At 41.7% G+C, this 16,505-nt stretch overlaps 1 protein-coding gene across 3 annotated transcripts in view; it reads right to left on the reverse strand.

Moving 5' to 3' along the window:
* ATRNL1 (attractin like 1) overlaps positions 1–2,380 on the reverse strand; it is a 742,727-nt gene extending 740,347 nt beyond the window's left edge. For all 3 annotated transcript variants that reach the window (XM_033841823.2, XM_073793921.1, XM_073793922.1), the window contains exon 1: positions 1,681–2,380. In XM_033841823.2, the coding sequence (XP_033697714.1) occupies positions 1,681–1,973 (293 nt within the window). In that variant the 5' untranslated portion in view covers positions 1,974–2,380. The remainder of the gene's footprint in view (positions 1–1,680) is intronic.
* Positions 2,381–16,505: the final 14,125 nt, after the last annotated feature.

The raw sequence follows: 16,505 nt of genomic DNA on the forward strand, positions 1-16,505 counted from the left end.
ATGGCTTTTTTCATTGTTGACTATCAGTTCATATGTTCAAAATCCTCTCTTGCTAGGTAAAGAGGCTGGCTGTTATGATCAAAGCAAAAGTTTAAAAACATTTAATTTATAAAGACTGCTAACACAAGCACAGTTCGATAAGATATCTTTGCAGACCTTGAAACACTTTTTTAAACTTTTAATTAGTACCTCCACCAAATTTTTTTTAAATATAAAACTACAGTACTATGGCTACTTTGTGAAATTATGAAGCTAGGAAACATTTTAACTTATTGCTACAGATGAATTTCATAAAACTTCATTCTGAGATTTCACTTCCAAAAATCTCCTGTCAATTAATTTAAACAGTAAGATCTACTTAAATTAAAAAGTCCCATTTTTAAAAATACATTTTTACAATGATTTTTCAGGGGCACTGTCTTAACTGGCAAGTTTTTTTTCAAAAAGAGGAAAATATGCTGTTTAAAACTCCCAGGAAATTTTCCTATAATACATTATTAGCAGGTGAACCATATTCCTATCTTTGCCTTAGAGCCCAAGAGACAGTTCAGTTAGATTTTGCTATCACCCTGACAACAAGTAATCTACGTAGTGCAATTTCAGAGCTACTAACCCAGCCAGCAAACTTCATGTGAAGTACCTAGAAAACCAAGAAGCTGAGGTACTTAGTGACTGTTATGTGCAAGTTGTCAGATGGACACCCTATTGGCCTCAACTATCTTATCTGCTGCTCCCCCCACATTCACCCATTTCTTTTCATATCAGACAGCAACGCAACAAACATCAACCAATGGAGGAAAGTATCTTTACTGTTGTAAAGCAAGCTGCTTAGGGCCTTGAGCTTCAAAAAAACGAAAGTGCTGCTCCCACACAACAGCTGATAGTCAAAGAACCAGTTAGAAAAATCTTTTATCTCCACCACATTAAAAAGTCCAGGTATTTCATCCTCTTATCTAACCCAAAGTCACTCTTGTATTTCTCAATTCAAGACTGTCCTCGCAAATTCAACATAGTATATTGGCTTAAAGTAAATGTTCTAGAGTTAGACTGGCTGATTTGGATTGCCTCGATTTCCCTCTGTAAAACCGGTATAGTAATTCTAGTAACTCAGAGTTGGTGTGAGAAACAAACGAGGTAACCCACGTAATGGGCTCAGAACAGTGTTTGGCACATAGTAAGGCCATCATAAACTCTACTTATGATCACTATTACTAAATACACTAACATGTTAGCAGTGCTTACCTCTAGAGAGGGGAGTAGGATGGGGAAAAGGGAGGTACTGGTAGACCAGAACTTTTAACCTTTAAACTTCCGTATTGTTTGAATGCTTCACAATGCGCAAGTATTTCACGAGTTACGTGCATAATTTTTGATTAAAAAATAGTGTCCTAACAAAATGGTGTTTGGCACCGTAACTGAATGTGAAAATTTTGACGATCAGGGGACCAGAGTCGCTGCGGACAGGTGGACCATCGGGAAAGGCTTCGCATCCACGGCGGTCGGTGCGAGACGCAGGGCCCTTAGTCCCCGAGGCGCGAGGGCTGGAGGGGGACAGCGCGGGCCCCGCTCCCGCAGCGCTGCGGGTCGCTCCCAGTCGGGGGACCCGGGGCCGAGAGAAGGGGGGAGGCCGCGACGGATGCGGGGCAGGGCTGAGGTTCGGGGTCCGGCGAAGGCACTTACTTGAACCTGCCCTGGCAGTGCTGGCACTGGTCCCCCACCCAGCCCGGGTCGCAGAGGCAGGTGGAGTTGACACAGCGGCCCGAGAAGCAGGAGCCGGTCCTCTCGCAGAGCTTGGACTGGGACACCTGCGCGTAGAGCGCCAGGTAGAGGAAGCCATAGCACAGCAGCCAGCTGTTCCCGTCCAGCAGCCAGAAGGAGGCGCCGCCGCCACCGCCGCCCGCCGGCCGAGCTTTCCACGGCCCCGGGGCCGCCGGCTGCGGGGGACCAGTGCGGGCCCGGCCCCCCGGTTCCATCTTTCCCAGCGCCCCTGCCCGGCCGGGATGCGCTCTCGGGCGCCTACAGGGATGCTTCGGAGGGGAAATCTAGCCGGAGAGGAGAACACCGCGCCGCTGCCGCCGCCGCTTCTCCTCCTCACCGGCGCCTGCTCCAGTCCCGCTCCCTGGTCAGGAGGGACAGATCCCAGACGCTGTCGCCTCCGCTCGGCTCCCTCCACTCGCACTCGGGCATCGCCTCTCCGTCTCCTGACCTTGTCCGCGGCAGGCCGAGCCCACCGCCACGGCGCCCCGGGCCGGGCCGGAGGCGGGGAGCAGGAGATGCAGGCTGCGCGGGGCGCTCCGGAGGGGACCTGCGGGAGGGGGAGGGGGACCCAGCGCGCAGCCCCGCCTTGCCCACGGCTCGCGCCAACCTCCTCAGCTCCCAGCCCGGCGCGCCCGGGAGGGCGGGGGCCACGGGAGCCCCGAGGTGGGCGCGCCCAACGCGGGAGGGGGGACTAGGGAAGCGGGGTTCAGCCTCGCCCGCCCCGGCCGGCCGCCGGCGGCCCCCCAGAAGCCATTTTCTCTCCGGTATCGTTAGCCAGATGCCGGTGCTGCGTTTAGAGCCCGCGGGGTGCTGCGCCGCCTCCCCCACTCGCGCGTGTCTCCGCTCCTCCCCACACAGGCCCTGCGCGTGGTCTCGCCCCGCCCCTACCGGGACCAGGGACTCCTCCGCGCGCCCGCACAGCCCGGCCCGCCGGCTGAGGGGAGAGCGGCCCGCCAGGTGTGGCACGCGGGCCCGCCGTACCCTTCCCCTCGGCGTGCCTGGGAAGTCGGCCCCGCTCGCACCGCGCGCCTCCTGAGCCCCCCCAGACGAAAGATCAGATCGGGACCGGCTTCGCAGCTTCAGCAGAAAATAAGCCCTTCCCGTCCGCTGTCTACAGCTGCAAAAGTGCAGCACTTTTCCCCCAGCGCTCCCCGCTTCTTCCGTCCCATCCTCCAGCCTATTTCTTTTTTTCTGAAAAGAGAAAAACTCCAACAACACACAAAGAGCTGAGCATGTGCAGCAGGCAAAAGTCTTAAAGGCACCGCACTCCGACCACTTTGTGGGGTCCGCAAGAACGGAGAGGGGCGGGGGCTAGGGCCTGCGGGGGTCGCGGAGCCGGTTCCGCAGAGGGGCCGCTCCCAGGGGGAGCCATTTCTTGCGCGGAAACAGTGACTCCCCGCCCCCAACAAAGAGCTGCGAGGTTCTGAGCCCCGGGCGCGCCGCCCCTCTCCGACGCTGCCTCGGAAGCCCAGGTATCTCCTTTTCTGCTTGTCAGTGTTTCCTCCTCCATCTGGGACAATATTCTGCCTTGAAAAATACTGCAACATCGGGGCTTTTTTCAGAAGAGCAGAAATGATGCCCAGAAAAGAGCCGTTTTTCCTTCCTCGGTAGCAAGCTTTCCTCCTTTAGATGACTTTCCAAGATTTGATGGCATATGCTGAAATTTTTGCTTTGTACTTTTGTGCCTTCACTAAACAGGCTGTTTGAACCCTTGAGAAAGGAAGCCGAACACAAATTGCAGCCTCGTACACTGGAGTCACAGCAATATTTTTGGATCCCCACCAAAGAAGAGCAGGCAGTATGAAAAAGAATTTGAAATCTACCAAAAGCATTTCTGACAGCAAAAGGAGAAAAAGTTTTTGTTGTAACCACACAGTCATAATATTATTATTAAGATTCAATTCATGTATATTTGGGGCATAATGTACCCATGTCATCTCTTTTAATCTGTTATCCCCACTTTGCAGATGAAATCCTCCATTAACCCCATTTTGCAGATGAAGACAGAAAGACTCAAAAAGGTTGAAAGATTTGTCAGACAGGTTAGAAGAAAGCAATGAACCGAGCGTTAAACACAAGTCTGTGCTTTTTCCACTACTTACTAGGCTGTTTCTATTGGCTTTGTTCTAGTTTGGGGAAAAAAATTAAGTGTTGGCTTGGTTTGCAAACACCTCGGCGATGACTTAAGGAGGAAAAAAAGGTCCAGAAAGACGTGGCTCCTTCGGAAGTAAAAAAGAAAAAGGAAAATCATGATTTTCATTTATGGAACAAACAAATCACAATTCCCCCAAAATATCAGTACCAGAAATGTCAGTCTCAAACCTAAAAAGGACAGCTCCTTCTTTTCACATCTTTTCGATATCAGTATGCCTCTTAGAGACTGCTTGGGATGGGGGAGAAGGAGAGGAGAACATTTTGGAACGATAATTAAAAGGAGGAAATTGTTCTGGATCACACCTTTTAATTTCCATGACTAAAATCCGGAACTCTTTCTAGTATTAACCATGCATGAACAAGCCCTGTTGCCTTCTCCATTCTTCTCACGCCAACCAAAGTTTAAAGTCAGCCACATCTTTCTCACATCTAATGTAGAGTTGCTTTCAGACATGTGGAAGGTGGCCAAACTCTTAAAACCATCACTGAGTGTGAAGGTAACTCGATACACAGGAGCCACTTTAACAAGAGAGATCACTGCTCAGCCACATTACTGACGGTAGGCTATATTTAAGCAAAGGGTTTGCCCATTAAAAATATATATCTTTTAATCTTCTAACCACTATAATCAGCTCAGTACTTTAGGTTACACTGAAGAACATGCAGCCCCACAGGCCTCCTCTCAACGTTGCCTTTAGAATCAAGCTGAATATATTAAATTTACATAAAATTATTCTCATAAGGATCTCACAGGATTTGCACTTGCCCTATATCCTGTTTTTCAGTCAGCATTTACTGAGTAACTATTATGAATTTAAGCAGGAGAAAACAAAGAGGAATAAAACATGATTTCTACCCCTGGATAAGCTTATCTTTTATTAGGCTTACTAGATTGGGAGTTCCTTGTACAGCTGAGTGGCACATATTTTACAGATGTAGACCCAGAAAACTTAAATGACTTACAATGGTTGCACAAAATAGTGATAAAGCTTGCCCAGACTCTTGACTGATGTTTCAGTATTTTCTTTCATCAAGAAATTGTAAAACTCCAACATGATGTTATCTTTTTTCCAAAGAAGGAGAGTCAGCATCCTAGCTGTGCTACACGACACTACAATAATTCATAGTATTGGTAATAGCAGTCATAAATCCAGCAGAAAGGTGAAAATTTACTCCAAAGAGGTGGTAGGGAAAAAGTCAGTTTTACTGAAGTAGGATGAAACTGTTAAGATTGGAATTATCTATTAAAATTGCTCCAAGGGGAAAGATAAGTATATTTTCTCAACAATTAGCCTTATATCAGGACCTTGAGATATTTGGGTGAGTGTGTTTCATTTCCATTCATACCATCTAACAATGGTACTATAAAAGGCAAAAATCTAAGACTTCACGTTGCCAAATTGAAGGAAATGCAATTTTTTTTTTTTTTTTAAGAACTAGAAAAATGATAGGTCCACTGCTCTGTTGATCGCCATTCACAAAGTCAAAGATCCTATTTGGGCTAATGAACCAAAGGAGCCCCTTCTCAGTTGCTCGACTGAAGAATGACCTCTACTCTGGTTTTTATTCATCATTTGCCTCATAGGAGGCTCCTGAAAGCAGCTAAGGTAATGAGAGCTGTAGATAGCCTGGCCCCAAGAGCCAGAAATGCATTCATTCAAAGGGACCCTTAGTGCAATTGGGGCAGTATTTTTAAGACACTGATAGAGCATTAATGGTCTGTGAGATTAGACAGTAAAAAAAAAAAAAAAAAAAAAAATCACCTTTAGGTACTCATTAAAACATTATTGATCATATTGAAAATGTTGATATGACTTTGACCTGAAACCCCCCTCCCCGTACCACCAAAATCTAACACTCTGCTTTCGCTTGGATTCATTCTTTTATTCTATCAGTTTCTCTTGCTGTCACACTTGCAAAGACACACGTACAGTCTGATCCTGCCAATTTTTCAACTTAACACATTTCAAACATATTGTCATAAGTAAATCCAAGGGAATAAATCCAAAGATTCTAAATTTACTATGCTGGCTAATACATTTTTTTTTAACTGGGAAATAAAATTTAAAAACTAAACTTTTTATCCTAAATATTCAGACTTGCTACCAAAAAAAGTTGATTGCAGCAGTCAATTGCAAAAATTTGTCTTTTGTGAAACCTAATTCAATAAAATTATGGGCTAGGACTTCCTATTAAGCATAGTGGACTAAGTATGTGTATTTACCTCTGCTCTGAACTCTACCAACATGGCAGAAAATGTTGTTTAATTTTTAAAGGTATAGACTCACAATGACAAAGAAAATGAGAACATAACCAACTAGCAGATGAACGATATCAATGTATTTGGAAGAGTCGATTCATTGGAAGGAGGAAAGTGAATGGGGAACTGGTACATGCCTGCAAAGATGAATTATAATAAGGAACAAGCCTGTTTCTCCTGAAGAGCCCAGGAAAGCCTCAGGATTCAGAAGCAAGAGTTACCATGGAAGGTAAAAATGGGGCTTTAGGATGAAAACTGGGGGGAATGGATGAGGGCAATATAAGGACCCACAGTACCCTTCCTCACCCTAAGCAGCTAAAACTAACCCAGACCCAACTCTGACAGGAGGTTAAATCTCTTGAGAAATTGAATCAGAGAGTTTCTAGACTTGGGGCACCAGGGATTATAGAAGGAGGGAGTGAGGTACACAGCTGAAAATGGAGAGATTAAGTGAAAATCTATATATTGAATGGTATCATTTTGCTGCCTCCTTTGCCTACCTGTTCCCAGAACACTATAGCCAACTGAATAACCCCAGGCAGAAACCTGATACCTATCTGCAAAAATTGAATAGTCCAAGAGAAAAGATACTGTCATTCAGGGTCTCCCAACCAAATGGCAAACCTACAACGACTGAAGCCAAATGGATCACCCTACAATGAAGCCTCTAGTCAATAAGCCCCACTCAATAATGTTTTTCATGACTCCCTCTTAAATATAGACAGCAAAAGTTCATTAGACATAAAATACAGAACCCAAAACAGAGAAAAGGAAATTAGAGAAAACATAGTCAAAGTAATAAGGGAAGGTTTTGCAACCATGAAACAAGTACTGGATACTCTTTAAAAATATAAAAGGACACTCAGGAAACAGAAAAATAAAAAATAGGACAGCCAAAATTAAAATGCAATAGAAAATTTGGAAGGTGAAGTGTAGGAAATCATCTAGAAATTAGAATACAAGAAAAAGAAGGTGTCTCCACTTATAGAGAAGGGAAAAACTAAGAAAATTAGAAGCTTTGTTAAGATTATGTATGATTATAAATTATTTATCATATGAGTACATTTATTAATGTGATAGTACATTAATGCACAACTCCTATGTAGGAGCAGAAAAAAATTGTCTAGATTAATTTATTCAACATAAGAATATTTCCCAGAACTAGACTGAGCCTCCAGATGCCTAAAACACTGAGTTTCACAAGACTCACATATTGGGGGGCAGGAGGAGAGGGAAGAAGGAGACAGGCAAATGCAATGGTATCCTCAAGTATGAGGATAAAGACATTTTCAGACACACAAACCTTCATAAATTTTGTCTCCTAAGGGACCCTTCTTTAGGAAACTCCTGGAGAATGAAACAAAGGGACAAGAGGCTGAACGTAAGAGAACTGTGAAGGGATATCCTAGAATGATGGACAGCTGTGCCCCAGCAGCCAGTCCAAACTGGAAACAGAGGCTGGGGAGGGAGGTATCTAGGAAAGTAATGCATATGAGTGCTTGAAACTGTTGGAGCTTTTGGGGAAAATATTAACAATATGTGACAGATCTTGGAGTATTTGGGTAGAAAACAGAATAAGCCCACAGAGACCTGAGTAAATGAACAAAATGAAGTGATTGTTGGCTAGAAGAAAGGAAGGAAGGAAGGAAGGAAGGAAGGAAGGAAGGGAGGGAGGGAGGGAGGGAGGGAGGGAAGGGAAGGTATTTGGGTAGAAAACGGAATAAGCCCACAGAGACCTAAGTAAATGAACAAAATGAAGTGATTGTTGCCTAGAAGAAAGGAAGGAAGGGAGGGAGGAAGAGAAAGAAAGGAAGGAAACCTATACAAGACTGTTCAGCAGGAAACGATAATTACATAGTCGTAATAAATGCTCACTATTTATTTAACCAAAAATATATAAAATGTCTCTATTAAAACGATGGGAGGGGATAAAGAAGGATAGTGCTAAATCTTAATTTCTTAATAAGAAGTAATTGCAAGTCCAAATCCAGAAATAGCAGTATAAGTATACTACACTGAAGAAAAGTTGAAAGCTGCTTTCCCTTAGGGGATAGGGAAGAGGAGAAGGAGATGCAGCATTTTATTATAAAGCTTTCAGTACTCTTTGATTAAAAATTAGGGCTTCCCTGGTGGCACAGTGGTTGGGAGTCCGCCTGCCGATGTAGGGGACACGGGTTCGTGCCCCGGTCCGGGAAGATCCCACATGCCGCGGGGCGGCTGGGCCCGTGAGCCATGGCCGCTGAGCCTGCGCGTCCGGAGCCTGTGCTCCACAACGGGAGAGGCCACAGCAGTGAGAGGCCCGCGTACCGCAAAAAAAAAAAAAAAAAAATTAAAAATTACTTCTAAAATATACAGAAATAATAAATAAATAAACAAAAATATGCGCCCCTAAGAAAATAAAAAAGATGGCATGGAGCCTAAGACTCATAGACACTTGAGTTTGATTTCTAATTCTTCCACCTGTATATTGGTTACCCTTTCATGATCCATTAACTTCTGTGATTCAGTTTTCTCACCTATAAGATGGGTATAATCAAACTACCTGTCAATGCCCATTTCAGAGCTGAGATGAGGGACCAAACAGAATAGTATATGAAAGAGCCTACTAAATGGTAAAGTACTATACAAATTAATACTGTATATGAATATAGTATATACTATATTTTGTATTATAATATATTAAGATATATTAATAATACTGACATTTAATGTTCAAAAATTACTCTTAGGAACAGAATTAATCCTAATCCCATGTGATGGAAAGGATTATTGAAAGAGATTTGGGCAATACAAAAACACAAAGAATGAGACAGAGCTGTAAGAAAACTGTGTTATTTTAAAGATGAATCTAGTCCAAGATCTTCATTTTGCAGATGAGATGCTGGGGCCCAGAAAAGTGAAGTTTTATGCAAACTCACACAGTGGCAGAGCTAAGTCTGAAACCCTAGTTCTCCTGAAATGCAGTCCAGTTTTCTTTATCCTATACCTTAACAATTCAGGCTAATAGGAGAAATTTTCAGGTTGGTCATCCATACCTAGCTCCAGAAAGGCCTTCCAAGGCTCAATAAAGTTAAGTGACTTGCCCAACATCCATAATAAGTTAGCGACAGCAGAGGCAAAACTAAACCAAAGGACAGACCATCAAAGATTGAACCCTGTATCAAACACTTGGAACAGAGTGAAAAGTTGCCAGCAGAGCTAAAGGCAGACATTGAAAGCCCAGCTCAGAGTCTGCAACATACAGATTATCAATTAATATCAATTAACTGGCTAACTAAAGTTCCTGCCTAAGTATGGAGAGAAAAGGCAGAGAGGAAATAGACATACTTTAAAAAAAAAAAAAGACAAATAGAATAAGCCAAGTCAGCAACAAAATTTCTCTTGAAAATGAAGGTATAAGAATTTGACTTAATGGGGACTTGCTTGGTGGTGCAGTGGTTAAGAATCTGCCTGCCAATGCAGGGGACACTGGTTCGATCCCTGGTTGGGGAAATGACACAGAGCAAGTCCATGAGCCACAGCTACTTAGCCTACGTGCCGCAACTACTGAAGCCCAAGCGCCTAGAGCCCATGCTCTGCAACAAGAGAAGGCACCACAATGAGAAGCCTGCGCACCACAACGAAGAGTAGCCCCGCTCGCCGCAAGTAGAGAAAGCCCACGCACAGCAACGAAGACCCAACGCAGCCAAAAATAAAAAAAATAATAAATGTATTAAAAAAATAAAAAAGAATTTGACTTACTGAATGGGAGAAGGAGAAACAGAGAAGGAAACAAAGGAGGAAAGGGCATGGCCCAGTGATTGACAAAAAATGTCAAGAAAGGGTGACTAAATTTAGAAATCTCCAAAGTATTCCAAGACAACTAATAGGCCTCCCTATCTTCTCCCTGTTGGGACAGTGCTGAAAGGAATTAGGCATGGGGGAGATAAAAATGTCAAGGACCTTTTCTCTATTCCATCCCCAGGATGTCATTTGCTAGTACCTTCCTTCTTGCAAAAGGAGAACAAAACCCTTTTTTAAAAAAAATTCAGTTCTATCAATAGAAATGTACAAAATTTCAATTTGAATCAGGTAACAAAAAAGAAAATATTGTACTCTTTTGTTTCCAGAAGTCATCATTTTTCCCCGATAGATAATTCTAATTTCTCCAGATGACTCATTAGTTATCACTGCATTATGCTGTATCACCTTACTTCCAAATAAACCAACTTTAAGAAAGGTCATACACTGAAAAAATAGTGTCATTGAACACAAATTGTAATTTTGAGCAACAGAAAGAACTGCTTTAGTTGTGAGAAAACCCAATAACTGCTACACACTCTTAAGACACTGCCCATATGTAGATAAAATAGGTAGAATTTCTATAAACCTCAGTTGAGTTGAGGTTTGCTTCATGTTCCCTCTGTTTTAAGAAAAAGTGAGTCACAGTAAGAAAAACAGGAAGTACTTAAAAAACAAAAACTCCCAAGCGAAATAAACAATTCATATGAACAATAACATACTGGCTTTTAGAAAGCTGCTTGGGGTCCTGACCTAGGAAAATATGTTTATGTTTAGTGGAAAAGAACATGAAAGAGAATTATGGACTCTCTGATCAGAAGAGACTAAGCCATCAGGGTGCAGCAAGGTTTCCTTGAACAGAGCTCAGACACAGAGAAGAACCACAAAACAGCACACATATAAAAAAAGAAAAATATCTGACAAATGATAGCCAGGCCCCACATATCCTGATAACACGACATTCTACTTATTAAAAACATCAGTCTTGGACGACTCCAGGCACAGTAATTTTGAAAATGTACACAAGTAAATTAAAACCAGCCTTATGATTCTTCTTATTGTAAGTCCCTCACCCGTATTCCTCTGCAAAGCTGATGTGAAATTTAAAATTAAATTTAAAAAAGGTCAACATGAACATTGCTGATTTTAAGCAAAAACCCCAAGTTTTCTATTTTTAAATTAGAATGTAGTCGGAAAGTCTTTCTGCACATGAAGAGGACGTATATTTTTCTAAGATAATTGCTTCTACAGTAAACAGAGAAAATGTTATATCCACAACTAGGAAGCATGTGCAAGAGTTGTATTTATTAAATTATCTAAACCACTTGGTAACAGACATTTTCTAACATGCTTTATGGCCATGCTCTTTATCACTGGACGCAGTCCTTTAGTTTATGGAGGTAGCACAAGATAGTGCCAAGAGGACTAGACAAAGAGCCACTAGACCCAAACTCTACAACCAAACAGTATGTGCCTCACTCGCTCTCAGTTCTTGCATTTGTAAAACAGCAAAAAATATTAGCCCTCCCTTAATGTTATAGGGAGAATCAAAATTACAAATGAGATAAAATGTCAAAGTTTTTGAAAAACTGTGAAGCCCTTTTTGTGCCTCCTTTTATTCTTTCTGGGAGAACACTGCACTGGGACCCACTGGGGCCATGTGACACTAAAGAGCCATGAAGCAAGGTCAGTAATTCCTCAGCATCTTGATCCCCCGTTGCAGCAGCCCAGCGCATTGCCTTATGCCGAGGTGAGATAAGGAGCCACACGTGTGGGTGACTGCAGTGACCACTGGAAACGCCCAGAGAACAAAACACACTATCCCCACACTATAGCTAAAACTTGGAACTCAAGTTCAATGCTTTTGTCTTTTAGCTTAAGGTTTTTGGGGCACTTGCTCTATTGCAAACGCCTTCGAAGGGCTAATGTGCTTAGTTTGTACCAGTCAATAACATGTGAGTATGAATGACTTTGTACCTATTCCTGAGAATAGTTTTCATAAGGAATATAAGAAAAGTATAAAGATGTATCACCTCCCCATCTACCCCTCCCCGCTACCCAGAACACACAGCACACACGTATGTAATGTGAACATTCTTTGACTACTACCTGGCCTGTTCGAAAGTAAATGAATCTGAGATGCCAGTAACACCCTTCAGTGATTTAGTATAATATGGTGTCAATGGAAGGTATGTTTCTATGTTTTAAAAGAAGTCCAGGGAATTCGCTGGTGGTCCAGTGGTTAGGGCTCCACACTTCCATTGCAGGGGGCACGAGTTCGATCCCTGGTCGGGGAACTAAGATCTCACAAGCTGTGTGGCGGAGCCAATAATAATAAAATAATAATAATAACAATTAAAGAAGTCCAACAAGAGAACAGACACAAAAGAATTAAATAGTAATGGTGGGATTTTAGACAGTGGCACCTGGTGAAAAATTTGACATGTACCTCATGGTGAATAGCTACCTACTTTAGGTGGAGACTGGACTAGCAGTAGGATTTTGGCATCTCTGACTACACAATGAATGATTTTAAAGAAAGAATCAGAATAAGAGGTTAGGTATTTACTTGGAAACACCCTCCGCAAGCTCGATTCTGGTAGGAATCATCAGCAAAAATCCTGACTATTTTTAACAGCTAGGAGGGTGCTTAAGGAAATGTCAATCTCTAAGATTACCCCAAGTCTCCTCTGCATAAATAATAACATCATTGCCGACAGATTCTTGGCCCAACTGATCTTCTTTTAAACATGCAGACTAGTCAAAACGAAATACTTATTAGATAAAGACTGGAAAGGATGAAACTGGAAATGATCACTCAAAATAAGAAAAAAATCAACCTCATTAATAAGAAAAAAATATGGGCATTCTGAGCTAGCCAGACACCAAAAATATGTAGGAATAAACAGCAAAGCAGCAATACTGTGCAATAACTCAAGGGAAACCACTGAAAAAGCCAGTGCCAGCACCCCAGCACATGCTCAGAAGGCTTGTAGATGCCCGACAGTCCCAGTGGGTGGACAATATTACATCAGGTGGAATATTTCCTCTGGCTTATGATCAGTGTATATGCCCTAAAGCCTCAGGACTTGCTAGTACTCATGATTTTTATTCTAACATTAACACTAACATTGTGGCTGCAAACACTATCCTCATTCACATGAATGCTTGATCTTTCTAAATCATCCCAAACTACCTGCAGCAATTATCCCATGATTTAATTCTTAAAGTTAATTGTTAAATTAAAAATAGACTCTTTTATTAGCTTAAAATTTTTCTGCTTTTTCATTTTATCAAGTGTCCTTTTAGTTCTTAATTATTAGAAAATATAAATAAAAGTGTTCAATTATCCTTCTCTTTAACATTTATCATTTTATAGCTCTTATCAGATTTCTACCATATTTCCCGTAACTAAAAAGTCCTAGCCATTCATCTCCGGGTTCTGTCTTGCTATATGTGCTGTAATTATTTTAGCTGACCTTGTCTAATTTATTTCTTATCTATCTCAGTCATTTTTGAGATAAAGAAGAGAAACTGAAACAGACCGTTCAAAATTAGGATGTGCATTTTGTAAAATGAACATAAATTTAGTACAATATTTCCTATAACCCTTTTTAACTAGAATAGCTTCTTATTACTTATCTGACTACCACTACTCTTTTTTTTTTTTTTTTGGCATTGAGTCTTCGTTGCTGCGCACAGGCTTTCTAGCGGGGGCTACTCTTCGTAGTGGTGTGCGTGCTTCTCATTGTGGTGGCTTCTCTTGTTGTGGAGCACGGGCTCTAGGCACCCGGGCTTCAGTAGTTGCAGCACGCAGGCTCAGTAGGTGTGGCTCGCGGGCTCCGGAGCGCAGACTCAGTAGTTGTGCCGTATGGGCTTAGTTGCTCCCCAGCACGTAGGATTTTCTCAGACCAGGGCTCGAACCCGTGTCCCCTGCATTGGTAGGCAGATTCTTAACCACTGCACCACCAGGGAAGTCCTTACCACTACTCTTTAAAATGTATTCTTTGAACTATTCTTGATGATGTCTGCATGCTTTTCCAACAGGGTTAGAACAAATTCAATACCCATAAGGATATTATTTAAATTATTCCTTTCTGAGATGTATTAGAATCAAAGAATCTCAAGTTAATTTCCATCTTTGGTGTGATCATTTACTTAGTTAAGTAAAACATCTAGGTACTTCTAGATTTCCATGATTGTGGGTTTTGAGTAATCCACTATTCCTTTCCCATCTGCACTAGATAATTATGATTAGAGATAAGCCCTCAACTTCTTTTGAGGAAAACTGTCCTTCCCATATCCTCCACTGATAAAGCCTACTTAGGCAGCCATGTTTTGTACACATGATTCTGCTCTCCTTAAATACTGATAATTAGCACAGATGCATGCACCAACCTGGGGGCAGCCAATCTTTAGGCTCACCAGCAGTTTTACAAGGTAACCTGATACAAAAGCACTAATCAAACAGAAATGAACTGGATCAATCAAATTCTCACATTTGAGAATTTGAATTAGGAAATATAGAAAGAATTAAGTAATTGAGAGCAGCAACTCAGGTTGAAAATTTGTGCAGAAAAAGGCAGAGAGACCATTGGGTAGAGGAGGGGCAAAAAGGGTGTAACTCAAGATATGAGAAGGTAGAAATTATGAGAAAGGAGAAATTATAGATAAGTAGCAACTCTGACATAGAGAAATGATAAAGTAGACGATAAGGAGATGTTTCTCTATTAGTAATTAGACAAAGAATCAGACACATGGAGAGTTGTTGAATCGTATTGCTAGCTAAGCAGTAGAGTGATGAGCCATGAATTCCTGCTGCTGAGAATTCTAGAGCTGCCTTGGATTCAAAATGGCCACTGAGTTCCCATTTCCATGGCTCCCATTCATGGATTTTCACGAGATTCTACCTTGTATACATATTTATCCAATAACTCCATTACTTGAGCTGGCTTGAGTGAGTTTCTTATCCTAGAAATCCCAAGAGCCTAACTATGAGTATCACTCCAATCCAAATCTTAGCTCAAGTCACCTTCCATTACAAGCACTTTTCCCAGTTTATGTCACCTGTCCTTGCCTTGTGCTCCCACTCTGAACTCCCATGATGTCTTCTACATACCTCTACGATAACATCTACATCATTTCATGTTATATAGTCTCCTTTATAGACAGTGAGCCTACCGGAGGAAGAGACTGCCTTGTTCCAGTGCTGGAAAATAGTTGGTACTTGATTAATAGCTGTAAAACTAAGTGAATAAGTGAATGACTCTATAACTATACTTTAATTTATTCTCTCCTCCCGATTATTAATAAATATATTAAACTTAGAAGTGAGCATTGGGAACATAAACAATCCAATTAAAAAGTGGGCAAAAACTTGAATAGACAGTTCATAAATGAGAGTATCCAAATGGCCAATAAATATATGAAAAAATGCCTAACATCAATAGTGATCGGGGAAATGCAAATTAAAACCACAATAAGATACCACAACACAATGATCAAAATAGCTAAAATTAAAAAGACCAATGACATCAAACATTTCCAAGGATGTGGAGCAACCAGAATTTCATACATTGCTGATGAGAGTGTAAGGTGATACAACAGTAGTTTAAATACCTACCTACTTACGTGCATACATACATATACACACACATACATTTATTAATCATGATATACTCATGTCATGGAACATTATAAAGCAAAGAAAAAAAAGAACTACAGATATATGAAACACCATGGCTGACTCTCACAGATACGATATTGAGTAAAAGAAGCCAGGTGCAGCCAACTACATAAGGTATTATTCCTTTTAAATAAAGTTAAAGAATGGGCAAAACTGATGCGTGTGTATACAGACATCAAAATCATTGTAACCTCGGGGGGGGATTACCAAGTGCTGGAAATATTCTATAACTTGGTCTGAGTGGGGGTTACACAGAAGCATAGAAATGTACAAATTCATTGAGCTATATATATTTAATATTTGAGCACTAAACTGTATGTATGTTATAACTCAATAAAAGGAGAAAAGTGAGCCCTGGGAAGCTGAAAATACACTCTTTCCTAGAAATGTACTCTTTGCTGGTATGTTTTGTAGATTTACTACATATATTAGCATTTAAACCTCATGGAGTATGTTTTGCTCAACAACAGCACGAATCCTTATAGCCGATAGCATGGTGTATTGGGAAAGATTGGGGATTAGAAGACCTGTGTTCCCCTAGGTACATAAACGGACCAAGTTAATGAATCTGAACTTCAATTTTCTCCACTCTTACTTCCCTGCTCTAATGGGAGAAGATAACAAACAAGTAAGATAAACAGAGTGCTAACAAGAAAAAGAAGTCAGGAAAGGGCAACGGAGAGGGCAGGAGCAGGAGAGAATCGTGATTTTAAATAGAGTCGTCAGGGAAGCGCCCCCCCGATAAAGTGACATTTGAGCAGGGGTGACAGTTAGAAGAAGAGGGTCCCAGATGAAAATACAGCAAATGACAACACTCTGAGGCAGGACTGTGTGTGGCATGTTTGAGGAGAAGGCCAGAGTCCCTGG

The sequence above is a fragment of the Tursiops truncatus genome, chromosome 16, assembly GCF_011762595.2.
Source record: "Tursiops truncatus isolate mTurTru1 chromosome 16, mTurTru1.mat.Y, whole genome shotgun sequence".
In the NCBI taxonomy this organism is placed as follows: domain Eukaryota; kingdom Metazoa; phylum Chordata; class Mammalia; order Artiodactyla; family Delphinidae; genus Tursiops; species Tursiops truncatus.